Below are 15,950 nucleotides of genomic sequence, written 5' to 3' on the forward strand. Positions count from 1 at the left end.
TGTGTGTGTGTGTGTGTGTGTGTGTGTGTGTGTGTGTGTGTGTGTGTGTGTGTGTGTGCGCGACCCAGGGGCGCTGCGTGACTCAAGTGGACCTACAAAAGCCAGAATCAGGAGGTCTCGGCTTCAGCGTGGTGGGCCTAAAGAGCGAGAACCGAGGAGAGCTCGGCATCTTCATCCAGGAAATTCAACCAGGAAGTGTGGCTGACTGGTATGTGAGACCCAACATTCCATTCTTCAAAGATTAAAATCGTATCCTAACAAAGTCAACGTTCCAGAAAATGTTTCAACATTTTGGCCATTTGTTGAAGAATTAAAGATTTGAGAAGTTAATTTCAGACAGTCGGGGACTTATACAGATGTTCTGGAATATTTCAAATTGGCCTATTTTACTAGAAATGAAAATAAAGTTTTTACAAATTTTTTTTAAATTATTTTTTGCGAAATGTGTGGCTTTGAGATGTTTTCTTCAAATTGAAACCTTTCATTACATTAATGTTACTCAAATAACAACATAATATAAAATAATTAGATATCAGAGGCTTTGACACCATTTAGCGTACCATACCCCTCTCTCTCCCTCACTGCGACCCTCCATGCTACTTCCCCCCCACAGTGATGGGAAGCTCAAAGAAGCTGACCAGATCCTAGCCATCAATGGCCAGCTCCTGGACCAGAGAGTGACCCACCAGCAGGCTATAGGAATCCTGCAGAGTGCGCCAGAGAGGGTGCAGCTCGCTGTGGCTAGAGGACCAATACCTCAGCTGGTCAGTCCTGCGGTGTCCCGCACGCCCTCGGCTGCCAGTACGCTGTCAGCCAGCTCCAGTGCGGTAAAGATACACTCATACTAATGTCATGAATAAAAACTTGCATTTGCACGCCCCCAACTTGCAAATATTGAAAACAAGAATTGTGCAAACCGAATTTTTTCACTTTGATTCTTGTCTTTTGCTACGCCTAGTGGCAGCACGTCGAAACGATTGAGCTGGTAAACGATGGCACTGGACTCGGCTTCGGTATTGTGGGAGGAAAGACCACTGGGGTTATTGTCAAAACCATCCTTCCTGGAGGCATAGCTGATCAGGTGATTGCATTAATGCCTCCCTACTTTCTTTGGGAATTTGCTTTCAGAGTGTTGAGCCTTGTTAATAGTTGTTTATACAGTATTTGCCATAAAATGGCTTTTTTTGTATTTTATGACACTTTCAATGTTCCAGAGAGATGGCTCTTGTCAGTTAGATATAATGAGAATTGCAAGCAAGCACATAATTAACTGTCACTCTTGTCTTTTGTTTGGTAGCGATAGTGTCATTATGGGTTCTATTGAAGCTACACAGACTAAGTCAGAAAACATACTTTTTTTCTACCGCAGGATGGCCGCCTGCGCAGTGGGGACCACATCCTGAGGATCGGAGACACTGACCTGTATGGCATGGGCAGCGAGCAGGTGGCCCAGGTCCTCAGGCAGTGTGGTGACAGGGTGAAGCTGGTGGTTACCAGGGGTCCTGTGGACGAGAACCCCTCTCTCTCTGCTGTCATGCCTGTGGTGCTCCCCACTGTCAATGAACAGGTAAGAACCAAAAACACGGCAGAAAATCAATTCAAATTCTTACAATGTGGAAAATGTGTCACATTGAAATTGGTTGAAATATTTGGAGTATCGGTATAGTAAGTGGTCAGAAAGCAGTTTCTCTGTAACAAATAGTCAAGATGATGATTCAGAGCTCAAGTTCAGGTCTGTCATCTCCAGTTCTGACCTCGACGGCCGTGAATGAATAGCAGGTTGCCTGTGACTCACACACCGCAGAGCAGATGTTTGAAAAGCAGCGATTTCATGGCTACTCAGTACTTAACCCTATTTAAACATGAATAAAATGTAGTGACTCACTATAGGACTGACATCATACCCTTTGTATTGCACATATTAGCTGTGATTTTATGGTGAACAGGTTCAGAGCGCTGAAAAAAAGGTATTTTGCTGCCCATGTGGTGCAGTCAGATGCCATGATTTGCTTTTCTGCTGTTGTCAAATGTATCATCCTTTACTTTCATCTTGTTATCAGTGGATGTTGACCTGTCCCTTGCCATTAATCTTTTTCACAGGGCTACGAGGAAGAGGAGGACGAAGCATTTGATGTGAGCCTTACCAAGAACACCCAGGGACTGGGGATCACTATTGCTGGCTATGTTGGAGATAAAAATGCAGGTGAGAAATGGCAGCCTTCCCTTTTCAGAGTAGATGACCCTTTCAATTAAAGTGTCATATTGGAGTTTAATTGCCTCCGCGCTTCACTAAATACTCGTATAAGTTGCAATGATGAATTCATTCTCGCCTATAATCACTGGATCAAGCGTGGAATATGAAAGCGGTTGCTGGTTGTGATGATCCTGGTATTAACATCCAGGTCTACAGAGTGTTTCAGCATTTGTTTTTTTTTTTTGTTTTTTTTAACAGCTGATTGTTTTGAGTGAATCGCAGACTTCATATTTTCACTTTTATAAAATGTAGCAATAAGCTACAATACAATGGGACCACAGACAGCCTGTTATTAAAGCTGTGATATTTATTGAATTGACTATTGAATGGCCTTGCATTGTTAAAATTCTTTGTTTTTCAAGGTTAGCTCAGGTGCACTGGGTTCATCACATCATTTTTTTACGAGTTGTGTACTGTGATATTTAAACATGCTCACTAACCCTGACTTTGAACATCAAATGAAACATCTGTTTGCTTTTTCTCCCTGGCTCTTAATGTCATGATTCATGGTTATGTTCTTCCATCTCTTAAATTTTTCTGTTCTTGGTCTGACTCCTCAGAGCCCTCTGGCATTTTTGTTAAGAGCATAACAAAAGACAGTGCCGTAGATCAAGATGGCCGTATTCATGTTGGAGACCAGATAATAGCTGTAAGTATCAATTATGCTCTTTGCAGCTATTAGTATTTTCTCTGTCTTCAGTGGCATGAGGCAACAAATGCAGTGAATGTTTAATATAATCTATTATAGTAATCACATTTAATCAATGGAGGGAAATTCTGAGATGCATAATGACTAATTCACAATTAACTGATTCATAAAAGTGTTTTTTTTGTTTTTTTTCCCCGTGACTGAATATAAGACTTGAATTAGCACACTGAGCAATTCAGTTTTTTCATTTCATTACTTCAGGACATTAACAACGAAGTGTAATTTCTTGCATCATTTGAAACACGAGTTGACGTTGCCCTTTGTTATCTAAAGTTCTCACAAACTCTTGTCTGCAGTGGTGTATTGGTGTTCATGTGTGCCTGATTTGAGTTCTGTTCTTAAGCATAAATGTTAATGTGCTTTGGGAACTTAAGAACGGAATAAAACACCTAATTGACTGACAATTCTTAATGCGTATGCAGTTTTTAACCTGTCTTAAATGATCTAAATAAATGAAGTTAATGGCTGAAGTAGGTGGGAATAGTCATGTGCAGCACTCTGTTTCTACCCCTGCTGGTATTTATAATCACTTTGATTAATGTTGTTTCAGTTCCACTTCTATCAAACAAGAATATAGATGTCGATTCACACTGACAATGTCAGCACAAGCTGTTCAGGCCCTTGTTTAATCCATGGGCTCACAAATGATCGCCCTCTGCAGGTGGATTGCGTAAACATCCAGGGATACACCAATCAGCAGGCAGTGGAAGTGCTCAGACACACAGGCCAGACAGTCCACCTTAAGCTGATCCAGCGGGGCTTCAGGCCTGAGGAGATCCCCCCTAATGTGGCCCCCGTTGTCACCGTCCCGCCCCTTTCCACCACCATCCCCACCACCACTGTCGTCATGATGGAGCTGGAGCTGGAGAAGAACAAGGCCGAGGAGGCTGCTCAAGGTAGGAAGGATGAAGTGAGAGAAATTTAATGAGGACAGACGAAAAACCCCATTCCCTGTTGCTCATCACCCTGTCAAAAAGAAGTTGTCATTTGATATGCAAATGTGTCTCAGACAGGAGTTTTTATGATGCAGTAACGAGTGACTCCAAATGGAAATTTCCGTCACTTTTATCAATATAGTTAAAATACAGAAACAGATTTCCTGCTGCATATAAAAACACTGACTTGAGTTGTACTGAAAGGGAGTCCAAATTGATGTCAACATTGTGATTTATTATAGAATGAGAAAAGTGGCCTTCTACTGAATATGCAGCAGGTGTCTTTATTTTTTGACAGAATTATACATTTGTTAATATTTTGATTGAATATTTGACACCGATCTTAATACTAAAAATAAACTGATTACGTTTTGCCTGTTAGAGGACTCCTCTTAATAATAGCAATATAATGAGTATGCCCACATCATTGGCCATCTTCCCTTCCTAAGAAAGTGAAGTGCACTCATTAGTAATTATCACTGACAAAGGCTAAGAGGACAAAACTATTCTCTCAGACATGTAAACACATAATCAAACAATTCCTGTCAAATCCTACCCGTCTCATTCGTTGTTATACTGCACAGGCTGAACTGACCCAACAACCACATTTCTAAAGAAAGAACCCAAAGCTTTCCATCATGTTGTTTCGACCCTGAACTATATCCAATAATAAATCAGCATGTGATGCCCAACATTTGACAGGGTATCCACACAGCTAAGACATCGACAATTGAGTTACAACTGAGGTCTGCATGTGTGTGCTAGTATCTATCATGTACTTCTTTTTAAAATGGCTTTTTTTTTTTCCCCTCGCATTTTTTACGATGTTTCCATTAAACAAGACAGACAAGAGAGTAAACAGAAAGATTCTCGTCCTGACAGGACCTCCAGGCCACTAAAGAAGCATGAAAAGCAACTTGCATGAGTTGTGCCAATAGTGATAGATGGAGCTTGAAAGTGATTCGATCTGGCAACAGGAAGTTCTAGCCCAAAAAACCTGCAGAAAAACTAGCAGCCAGAAGCCGACAAGACCGAGAGGGACAGGATTGTCTTGGCTGCTGTGAAACCAGCACTTTTGAGTATTACAGATAATAAAAAGGACTACATCAGTGCATATATGTTATGTCCCTGGAGCTCCCTTGTTATAAACACAGAATAGTTTGGTGAGTAAGAATAGATTTGAGCTAATTTACTGGGCATGGTATCACAAGTTTGATGAAAGTTGAAACGGGTCATTTAATGGTTGGGATTAACAAAATAAATTAATGACACACTTAAATTGTTGTCAAGTCAGTGTTAAGGTTGTTGAGCTCCTTCTTGCGTACCATGAGCTAGCATTAGTTTTTATGTTCGCACTTAAACGGTGCCGATGAACAGTGTAAACGGTGGCTTTCTCGGGCGCATAGGTCGTCATTTCATGGGCGACCACTTTGGTGCCCTGTGGAACTCCAAAGACATAAACCGTGGCAATAAGTTGTAAAACAACACGTACCAGGGTCATTAAACAGATGTTTGAAGTACTGGAACATTTAGAGTCAGCCATTATGGATAACATCAACAAGAGCACGTAACCCTTCTTCAGACCAATAAGGAAATTAGTTCGGTGGGTGATCGTCGTTATAAAAAGAGTAGGAGATGCTCAAACTATTTTGGAAGAATAAATTAGTATCAAATATAAAGACAGTATTTCAAATATGCTGTTAGTGGAAAATAGACTTTTTTTTTTTTCAAGTGGCTGTCTCTACTGTCATGCGTCTGTGTCGCTTGCCCACTTCCGTCTGTCTCACTATTCATTGTGTGTTTTACAGTCACTGCAGATGAAAAGCCGCCCCAGACAAAGAGTGAAGGATCTGATGTCAGCCCAGCCGCGGATCAGCTTACAGAAGACAAACATGGTAGGGGCTCGGAGGCAGGGATTCCTCTTTAAGTACACCAGCAGAGATGCTGGGCACACGTCCGACAGATAAGGGTTACGGTCGTCAGGAACACACTGACTAGCAAAACACATGGTGAGGTAATCCCGAGATGAAAAGTTTTTGTTTCAGAAGGTCTGATCTTGAAGTCAACATAAGTACTTTGCAAATAGTTTGAAATGTATTTCGCTTTGCTGGCTGTCGAATCGTTGATGGCAAACTTGCCTTTGATGTTTTGTGTATTCATACTTTTGTCTTGTTAACCAAGGGATGGAGCTAACACCCTTTGAAGAGGGGGATCTCATGAAGAAGTGGCAAGACATTCTGGGTCCAAGTAATGAAGTTGTAGTAAGTTTATTTTTCAAAGTGAATTCTTTTCTCTCATCCATCAGATATGTACTTGCCAGAACTTGTTTTCAGGGCATTTGCTTCATAATGGTAAACAGCTCAAAACTGGCATCTTAAGAAGGATGACCGTAGTCGGCAAACAAAATGAATTGAGTCATTAATACAATTTGTTTCATATGCTGGCTGAAATGTGACTTCTTGTTTCCCTAACAGGTGGCACAGGTGGAGAAGTTTAGTGAGAACAGTGGGCTGGGCATCAGTCTAGAAGCCAACAGTGGGCATCATTACATCCGCTCTGTTCTACCTGAGGGACCCGTCGGTCGCTGTGGCAAGCTGTTCAGTGGAGATGAACTGCTTGAGGTGTGCAGCCCCTAAATGAAAGAGCATTTCATTATCAACAGTGTAGACCTTTTCATATTGCATTTGCCATTTTTTGCCATGAACACTTATACGTTACTGTGATATAATACAAATACACATACCTGAGCTAAAAGGTGGCCAGAGACATGCCTCCATATGAATGCCAATGTTGCTCAGTGCCTGCTGGATGTGTAAACAGGCAACGGTTTGCTGACAAGAAAAATTAAAAAAAAAAATCAACGCTGCTTTAAAAACCATTGCTACTGAACCAAGTTTTGAATGAAGCTAATATTAGCCTCTCCTTTTGTAGGTCAATGGTTTATCCCTGATTGGTGAAACCCACAAGGAAGTAGTCAGAATCTTGAAGGAGCTTCCACTTTGCGTAAACATGACATGCTGTAGGCCCGCCCCTCACCTGCAGACTGACATGGATGCTGTCCAACCAGAATCAGAGACTTTGTCAACAACATCACAATTAAAGGTATTGCGTTTGCACTGCTGAACTACAGCAAATGTACTCCTATGTATTACTTTCTTAAATGTACATTTTTTTTTTTTAAATTTCATAACGCATCATTACATAGAATTTGTCAAGTATTGTTATGTTAAAGAAATGTTGAGTGACTGAATGAGCTCATGGCTATAATCGTGCGGGGTATTGCAGCAGATGATGCTTATTAGTAGGTACGGAAACTCCCTGCATCCTCTCAAAATGCATTCATGTGAATCATGAAAAATGTTTCCCCGCCTCTGCATATATGTATTAACAAGGGAATATGATTGAGGAGCAATACTCCTGCAGTCCTCCTCCGTTATAACCCATCAACTGTTATTAGCTTAGCCGATGTGTCAATCGCTCCATTGGCTTTCCACATTGTCAATGATGATGGATAAAGACTTAACAATACACAGGGGAGGCTGAAAGTTTATTAAGACCAATTCTAGTGAAACCTCAGCAGCCGCAGCAGCAGCCAGCAACATTTGCTGGAGATATGAGACATCAAAAGCGGCTTCCCTTTGGGGACGTGGTTTTCATCTTTCCAGCTTTATCTGTGATAATGTACTACTAAGGCCCTGGCATCCCAAAGATATTTCCCTTTTATCTGCTGCCAGTAACCTGAGCCAGAGACACAACTAGAGGGTAGCGGTCTATGGGGTTGGGAGTTAAAGTGACGAAGGCATGCTGTTACATAGAGATTTTGGGATTTTGCTCTGCAGAAACAAATGGACCAGAGCAGCGTACTTGCTGAAGACTCAGAGGTGAATGTAGCGGCAGCGGCACGGGATAATGCGACAGTGGAGACGATAGGATCTTCTTTGGCTATGTGGGAATTGGAGATCCAGAACATCGAGCTTGAAAAGGGAGAAGGGGGATTGGGATTCAGCATTCTGGACTACCAGGTGGGAAATCTTCCTGGGATTTATAGTTGTAACACCAACGTATTGGTACTTTTATAGATGTTGTATTTGTTACTATTTTACAACAAAGTATTTGTACGGGTATATATGCTGTTGTATTTATTTCCATCATAAACATATGGAGCAGTAAATTCCGTCTCAAGGAAAGCGATACATAACGTTTACGTAATGTTTAAATTCATTTTTTTATATCGGAGTATTGTTTTTTTTTTTTCATCCACATTTAAATGCTTCTTCTGACAGTCATGCAAGTATCTCCACAGAAAGAAAGAACATACTGTATCACGCTAACCTTACTTATTTAGGCCTTTGTATTCCTTGTGGAAGTTATATTACTCGACAAATGAATTAAATTCCCTGTAATAAAGGCTGTGATAGTTTACCTTTTGACATCTTGTGCATTTTACCGGACCGGACTTGCCATAGGACCCACTGGACCCCGCCAAGACGGTGATCGTGATTCGCTCTCTGGTTCCCAGCGGTGTGGCCGAACAGGATGGCAGACTGTTGCCAGGAGACCGACTCATGTACGTTAACACCACCAACCTAGAGAACGCCAACCTGGAGGACGCTGTCCAGGCCCTGAAGGGAGCCAACCTCGGCAAGGTCCAGATAGGAGTTGCCAAGCCACTGCCTGTAAGCATTAAACATAGGCATACAAAATACTATCTGTTGGGGTTACTTCAAGTTTTATACATATTGCGTTTTTGTCGTTTTGGTAAATCTTTCAGCATGTTGGGAGTTCTTCACCGTGTATGCGAGGTTGTGAGTCAGGTTGTCTCTATATCATGTGACTCAGGATCTAGTCGTGAGGGTTCAGCTTACGAGGGCATGAATTTTTCATCCAGGAAGAAAGAGTGGAGGTTGGCTGCATGGTGTAGCATTCCACCCGCTGCTCATTCAGAGGAGGCGACCAGCCTGAAATGCTTTGCGCCCTTTGTTTCATATATTATGTTATTGAATTTTCCAAGAGCACATACCCTCTTGTACACTTAAACACACTCGGGCACCTGTCAAAATATTGGGTCGGTCGGTTCATCGCTCCAGGCCTCTGTACACTTCGTACAGGATGTTTCTCTCTGCAAAACTGCATTTTTCCAGCTTTAGAGCTACATTTCTCCTGTATTGAGTCTGCGGTTGGAATACACAGTGAGACATCTGGGCTGCCAAGGTTAGCTGGATTACAGAGCTGTAGGAAGCCTATATGTGGAATAATCCAACTCTCCTGCAAGACGTGGAATGTACCTCTGAGGGGTGTTTTGGGGCATTGCCTCTCGAAACTGAGTCTGACAGTGTGCATTCTTGGTTTTCTTAGATCTACCCAGGCTGCATGCTTTACAAAATCAATATCAGGAGCTAACACAAAATAAAACATACTTTCTTTTAAGAAGTAATTCAAAGAGTCATGAATGTGCCGTTATGAGCTATTTCTCTGTTTGAACACTTGTGCTCCAAGATCAATATTAAACTCCAGAATAAGTGTATTCAAATCTGAGTAACTTCTAACACCATTTTCATTTCATACTAATTTATTTGTACTTGATTTGGTCACAAAAATAAATAAAATCTAATTACAATGAAGCTGGAGACACTGAAAGAATTTCTCCACTTTCCTAGGGAATATGTGGATATTCCCACTCTCCACACCCATATGGTGAGCAGGAAATTACTTCATCATCCACCATCCATTCATTTGACTTCATAAATATTTGGGTTGAAGGAGAGGAAGAAGGACTGACTGAGGGCATCGTTTACCGAGCAGAGCCTGCATTGGTTAGTTAGCTTTTGGGAAAAGATGTGATATTTGCTTCTGCCTAATTTTACCAAGAGAGGTCTGTTTGTTTTGTAGTCATGCATAGTTATCTTATATAAGCATTATCCTGACAAATAGATTATGGGATTAATTAAGGGATACATATATGTTGTATTTTGTAGCTGGAGAAGTTGTCTGTGCTTAGATAGTCCACCATATTGATCAATATTTAAGGCCCGTCGAGTGTCCCCCGTTGGTTACGCTACTTCCGTTCGTTATCACAGATTGACACCTGTGAAGCGGACCTGTCTGACGAAAAGGTGTTAGATCTTACTTACTCTGGGACAGAGGACGACACTTTCCAGGCATCCATGATTGCTCTTCATGGTAGCAGCTGCAGCGCAGACCTGGATTACCTGCACTCATCCACGCCCAAGGTAAGCAAGCACAGGAAATCCACAACTGAAACCGAAAGCACAGCTTGAAATCATCCTCTTATTTCATTAAATGGTGCTGCAACAGTAATTGCCCCTTTTTCACCATAGCTATACAATACAGCATGTAGTCATTTTTCTTTATTTTTGTTTTGCTAGCAAGAGTCAAAATGTCAGGAGAAGTGTTCATTTTCTCTTCGGTAAGGCAGAAACATTATTTGTTGTTATATGGGGGCTGTGGCTGCTGTTGTTCTGGCTGCCCAAGAGCAGCAGCGACTCCCCAAATGGATATGGAAGCATTAAGGAAAATAAACAAAGGGAGAGCAAGGGGCACACAAACTGTTTTCCAAAAAGTCACAGCTGACCTTATTTGTTGGGCCTTCGTAAGACATTTCGACTATAATAGGGCAGCATAGAGGGATCGACATGGGCCAGGACAACGTGGGGCATTTTATAGTGCTGGGGGATTTCACAACTGGTTTAAAATGTTTGTATGAGGTCAGACAGCTCAGTCTTCTTGTGAAGATGAACCATTTCTTCCCCTAAAGCTCTAGAGAGAGGCGCAACAAGTCTGATAGATTTTAGAGGGACGACAGTGACAGTAAATGATGGTACCAGCTTTTTATTTCAGACTTGCTTGACGGTATCTAAGGTGATATTTTCTGAGGAATGTGAATGATTTCTTCTTTCAGGTCCACACCTATAAAGGTCAACTGTTTGTTAAAGATTAAATGAGTGAGTCCACCAAGTCGGGGTCCAAGACACTGTCATTAAACCAGTGATGGCGATAGATTACAGCTCTGCTACTTGGAACTACTTTGAAGAGACTCATCCATGTACTCGTGCATTGGTTGTTCTGTTCAAGACCATAGAAAGATATATTTGAAGTCTACTAAAAGGCACTCTAGTGTAATTTCTCCCTATAAGACTGTGCCCTTTTGAAACAACCAATTAGATACATTTCCCAAACCAGACCAATAATATAATTTCATACTATGAAATATTTTAATTTTTAAAGAAATTTAGAAAAAGTCATGGATTTAATGGCATCTTAAGCTTTATCTGGGTACGCCTTGAGTGTGAAAGTGAAAGTTTAATGTTTGAATAGTTTTTATGGTAATGACTTCATGTCATGTGTAATTAATTTTTAGAGATGCTGAAGGAGTGTTTTAGGAAACTGTTAAATATCTCTGCATGCTATAAATTGACTTGTACATACAGTATAGTCATGGGATTTACACATTTAAATACTATAGACCAGTGGTGTATAAAGTACCCAAAAGCCATACTTGAGTAAAAGTAAAGATACCTTACTGGAAAATGACTCCAGTAAAAGTCACCTATTAGAATACTACTTGAGTAAAAGTCTTAAAGTATCTATTTATTGTACTTAAGTATTGAAAGTAAAAGTACAAGTAAATGCTGTTAATAAAAAAGCAAAGGGTCAGAATTCTGAGAATTATGAAGTTTATTCGTTTAAGTGCTGTGGCCACCATGACCAAGGACATGGAGCTGTGTTGAAAATAATTGGGTTGGCTGTGATCCATCCAGGAGCAACAATGTTCAACATAATATATTGTACATAAGTATACTTTTGCATCTACTATGAACTTATCATCGTAATTCTCCGAAAAGCAATATGACACTATGAAGGAGTTGTAACAGTGCGTTTATAAGTATGCTCATTCCGACTAGAGGATGTAGAGGGCAAATGCATCATATTGTGTTCAGCAAAAAATATCCACTTGATGCATCAGGTCAGTGTTTTGAGAAAGGACACCTGCCTTGTAAACTCCTATGGGCCTGATTTGAACACAATAGGCAAAGGTTTTGCTCAAGCTGAATCTGCTACCATCATAACTCCATCTGATCATCCACAAAATGACTCGAATATCAAAACATGATCAATACTAAAGCAGCACCGAAAGTAACAACCCAGTCATTACTTGAAAAGACAATTCTAATACAATGTAGCTTCTTTACATTCTAATAGAATGTAAAGAAGCTACATTGTATCAGAATGTAGCTTCTGTACATTCTAATAGAATGTACAGAAGCTACATTGTATAGAATGATTCTATTGAAGTTATTCCTTTTTAAATGTTTTAGACGAGTCACTAATCACTTTAAAAGAGTGATTATAGCTGATTTAACTTACAGACATGAGATTGATCTTCTCATGTCACTCTCTTTATACAATGATATAAATTCATCCCCGTTTTATTGATATCTTACGAAAAGTTACTCCTCATTTTTCGTGCGTTTTTCCTGCAAAAGTCCAGCAGCATGAGTCTGTTTTCGCTTGTTACATGCATACTGTCTTTCCAAAATAAACTTCCATCTTCACAGGAAACAACTAAGGTTTAGGCGATGAAACTACTTAGTTAGGTTGAGGAAAAGATCGTGGTTTGCGTTAAAATATCTACGGAAGTGGCGTTGCTTAAGTACGGAAGTCACGTCACAAATAAATCAACATCGGCTTCTCGTTTCACGCACGGCACAAACTGCGGCCTCCTGGAGGAAACACCAGTGTTTGTTTGACCCATCCACCTCTCCTCATCCCACCCGTCCTGTGTGGAATTCTACTCGTGTTGTCGCTCGCTAGCTATAGCATATAGCATCCTGGGCATCACTGGGAATCTAAACACCGCGGCTTTGAGAGCACTTGTTTTGCGCATTAACGTGATTAACCAATGATTTAACTGATTCACCAAACCTGCTTGTTGCAGTCTCTGTTCCACCACAGTCCCCGACGCTGGTCTCATGATTCATTTTGTTTCTAAAGATGGATTTGATTTTGTAGCGAGTAACGAAGGTTTCAGGGGAAATGTATCGGAGTAAAAGTATCAGTTTTCTTTGCAAGATGTAGTGAAGTAAAAGTCAACAGAAATATAAATAGTGAAGTAAAGTACAGATATCCAAAAAAACGACTTAAGTACAGTAACGAAGTATTTCTACTTCGTTACTATACACCACTGCTATAGACATACCATATACTATAGACACTATACTATAATACAGTGATTCCTAACTTAAACATATACAAATAAAACTCTTGCCTGTAAATGTCTTTACTATTTTCATACTTGCTGTAGAGGAATAGCTGAATACCTTTAGTTGTGACAGACCAGTTCACCCCAGATGTATAGCACTACCTTATTAAAATGAAACATCCTATTTCTTGTTCTATTCTACTTTTCTCCTGTCTGCTTTATTAAGCCCCACTTGTACAGCGTATTTGCATATTTTACTTTTTTTTTTTTTTTTTTTTTAAAGATTTATACTTCTCTTCTGGCTCCCAAAGGGAAGTGGTGGCTGAGATTCATCACTACTCAATCTGGTTCTAATATAGTCTTAAATGCTGTTACAATAAAACCACATTTTGTGCACGGCAAGCTGAAGATCACCAGTAATTTCCGCTGCTCTCACTGATGGCTTTTCTATGGCTCATTACAAGGAGGGCGGGATGGCGACTGAGCAAGATGAATTCCCCCTGTTGGGCAATTGTCTAACTATCACAGCGGAACGTTCATTCAGCTGCTATGCTTTGTTTTACCCTAGCTGACAGCTCGCCTGGACTTGTTGGATGAGCGTCCCTGCTTTGCAGCGCCGGACGACACACAAGCGTTCTCCCCGGAGAAGTCGGCCTCTTTCACTCCGCCGAGCTTGAGAGGTCATACCCCGACTTTTAATGCCATATTGAGCAGTTCTGATCAGTTCCTGGCACAGCACTCGACCCAAGAAGAACCAGCGGAGAGCTCAAACTCATACAGCCCGTTTGCTGAAATAGGGACAAGATCGCCTGTCCCAGATGAACCTGTGGAGTCTCTTCACTATCAGCAGGAGCCAACCATGTCTTTTGAAGATTTCGGAGATATAAAGCTCTTGATGAAGGTAAAATATTCGTCTAATAACAAACTATAGATCTGGAGGAGTTCATGTATAATAAGCGTGTAGGAAATAATAAGATGATCAATGAGTATCCTGTTAGATATGAATGAGTATAATTGATCGGCATGCTGTGAACTTCACAAGATATGTCGAGGTGCATTCCAAACGCGACTTAATAATCATCCTTGATCTTCTTTGAAATATCATTTCTGAAGGAAACATCTAACCTCTCTCTCCCAGTCAGATGTGAGGCTCCTTTCAAACATTAGATACGCAAAGTTCTAAGCTTGTTTGTTTGCAGCTCATTCCCACAGCCAATCAGCTGCCACTTACCTTTTCCTCTAGAGACCCCTCCGCTTTGTTTGGAATCCGGCCTAACATTTTAATTTACTTTCATGAATAACCGTGTTGAATTATCACCCTCAAGGGCGAGGAGACCGGTGTGAAAGAATCAGCAGAAGGTGATAAGGAAGCACTGACCTCGGGGAGCAATTTTGAAAGGACGATCACAGTTGTCAAGGGCAACTCCAGCCTAGGTTTGTTAATTTCTTCACATTCTTTTGATTTATTCTTTTATTTATTTCCCCCCCCTCATCCTTCACAGAAGTGTAAATGAGGTTGCTGGTCTTGAAAGGTGCATTTGGCCTTTACTTTTGCGTCATATTTTTCTAAATGCCAGATTTGAAGCAAAATGACAAACGATTTATTTATTTATTTTTTTTCAGCCTGAAAGGGTAATTTCATTGCTATAGTGTAATTTCATTGCTATAGTGTATTTCCATTTCAAAAACCTACCCATGGGGCTGCTACCGGCTCAGAGAATACTAAGTTTTAGCTTCGACATGAAGGTGTTATGAAGACACCGTTTATAATTCTCAGTGCCTCGTTGAAAGCTGTGCCTCATTTTGCTTTTTTAGTATTAAGGTTTCTACTTCATGCTGAATTCAAAATGTCGACGTAATACTTCTGGGTTTTGTATTTCTAATCTTTTTACTGTGTGGAACCAAATTCCACTCCTAAATAGAACACATGATGTTATTTCTTATGATATTTGCAAAGGAATCCCTTTACACCGTGCAAGGGAGTTTGAAGGTTTGAGATAGACTCAGACTAGTGCCACTCTCTGAAGTCACTCCACTGAGAATAAATTGAAACCCATATTTGTGAATAATATGACCGTTTCTAGGATAATTTTCTGAGATAAGAGGAAGCTTTCATGTTTCCGAATTGATAACAATATTGTGAATCAGATTAATTTTAAGTACGGGGACCTTCTTGTCTATAATAACAGTTAGTCCTGACATGTCTATTGGTGGCATTGTGGTTTTAAGAGCTCATTTATCAGTGATTGTCCTTCAATGTTAAATCTTTAAACTGTTTATCATAATCCAAATGTATTGGTGTGTAACAGTTTCTTATAACATGCCTCAAAGGGATGACCGTGAGCGCCATGAAAGACGGTTTGGGAATGCTGATCCGCAGTATAATCCACGGTGGGTCCATTAGCCGTGACGGACGCCTGGGTGTCGGTGATCTCATCCTGGCCATCAACGGAGAGCCCACAGCCAGCATGACCAACGCTCAGGCTCGCGCCATGCTTAGACGACACTCTCTCATTGGACCAGACCTGGGGTAAGAGCCTATGATTAGAAAGCAGTGGCCACACATGTTTACACATACTGTATTATTGAAAGGAAGTAGATGATTGTAGATAAAAATGTGATTTAAAGACCATTACTTTTTTAGTTTGATTGTCACTGACATCTAAATTCTGCTGGTCTGATTTCATCATTGTTTTCTGATTCACAGTACACTGCAAAATGCATTCCTCTTCACAATGCAGTTGTTTAACACCCTTGCTACAGGGATACAATATTGTTGTACCAGTTTGTATTAGCAATTAGAAATCTGAGAAAGAAAAAAAATCGTACTTA

At 40.6% G+C, this 15,950-nt stretch overlaps 1 protein-coding gene across 5 annotated transcripts in view; it reads left to right on the forward strand.

Moving 5' to 3' along the window:
* mpdz (multiple PDZ domain crumbs cell polarity complex component) overlaps positions 1-15,950 on the forward strand; it is a 47,305-nt gene that overhangs the window by 9,228 nt on the left and 22,127 nt on the right. For 4 of the 5 annotated variants that reach the window (XM_031850711.1, XM_031850714.1, XM_031850713.1 and 1 more), the window contains 18 exons: positions 69-208; positions 614-827; positions 959-1,081; positions 1,370-1,567; positions 2,101-2,203; positions 2,815-2,903; positions 3,625-3,859; positions 5,707-5,793; positions 6,080-6,159; positions 6,373-6,519; positions 6,830-7,000; positions 7,738-7,920; positions 8,365-8,574; positions 9,556-9,711; positions 9,976-10,128; positions 13,687-14,019; positions 14,444-14,552; positions 15,450-15,648. In XM_031850711.1, coding sequence (XP_031706571.1) covers positions 69-208; positions 614-827; positions 959-1,081; positions 1,370-1,567; positions 2,101-2,203; positions 2,815-2,903; positions 3,625-3,859; positions 5,707-5,793; positions 6,080-6,159; positions 6,373-6,519; positions 6,830-7,000; positions 7,738-7,920; positions 8,365-8,574; positions 9,556-9,711; positions 9,976-10,128; positions 13,687-14,019; positions 14,444-14,552; positions 15,450-15,648 — 2,930 coding nt within the window. The remainder of the gene's footprint in view (positions 1-68; positions 209-613; positions 828-958; positions 1,082-1,369; positions 1,568-2,100; positions 2,204-2,814; positions 2,904-3,624; positions 3,860-5,706; positions 5,794-6,079; positions 6,160-6,372; positions 6,520-6,829; positions 7,001-7,737; positions 7,921-8,364; positions 8,575-9,555; positions 9,712-9,975; positions 10,129-13,686; positions 14,020-14,443; positions 14,553-15,449; positions 15,649-15,950) is intronic. The other variant, XM_031850715.1, reaches the window with a different exon arrangement.

This window comes from Anarrhichthys ocellatus, unplaced genomic scaffold (assembly GCF_004355925.1).
Source record: "Anarrhichthys ocellatus isolate YVR2014 unplaced genomic scaffold, GSC_Weel_1.0 scaffold11, whole genome shotgun sequence".
Lineage (NCBI taxonomy): Eukaryota > Metazoa > Chordata > Actinopteri > Perciformes > Anarhichadidae > Anarrhichthys > Anarrhichthys ocellatus.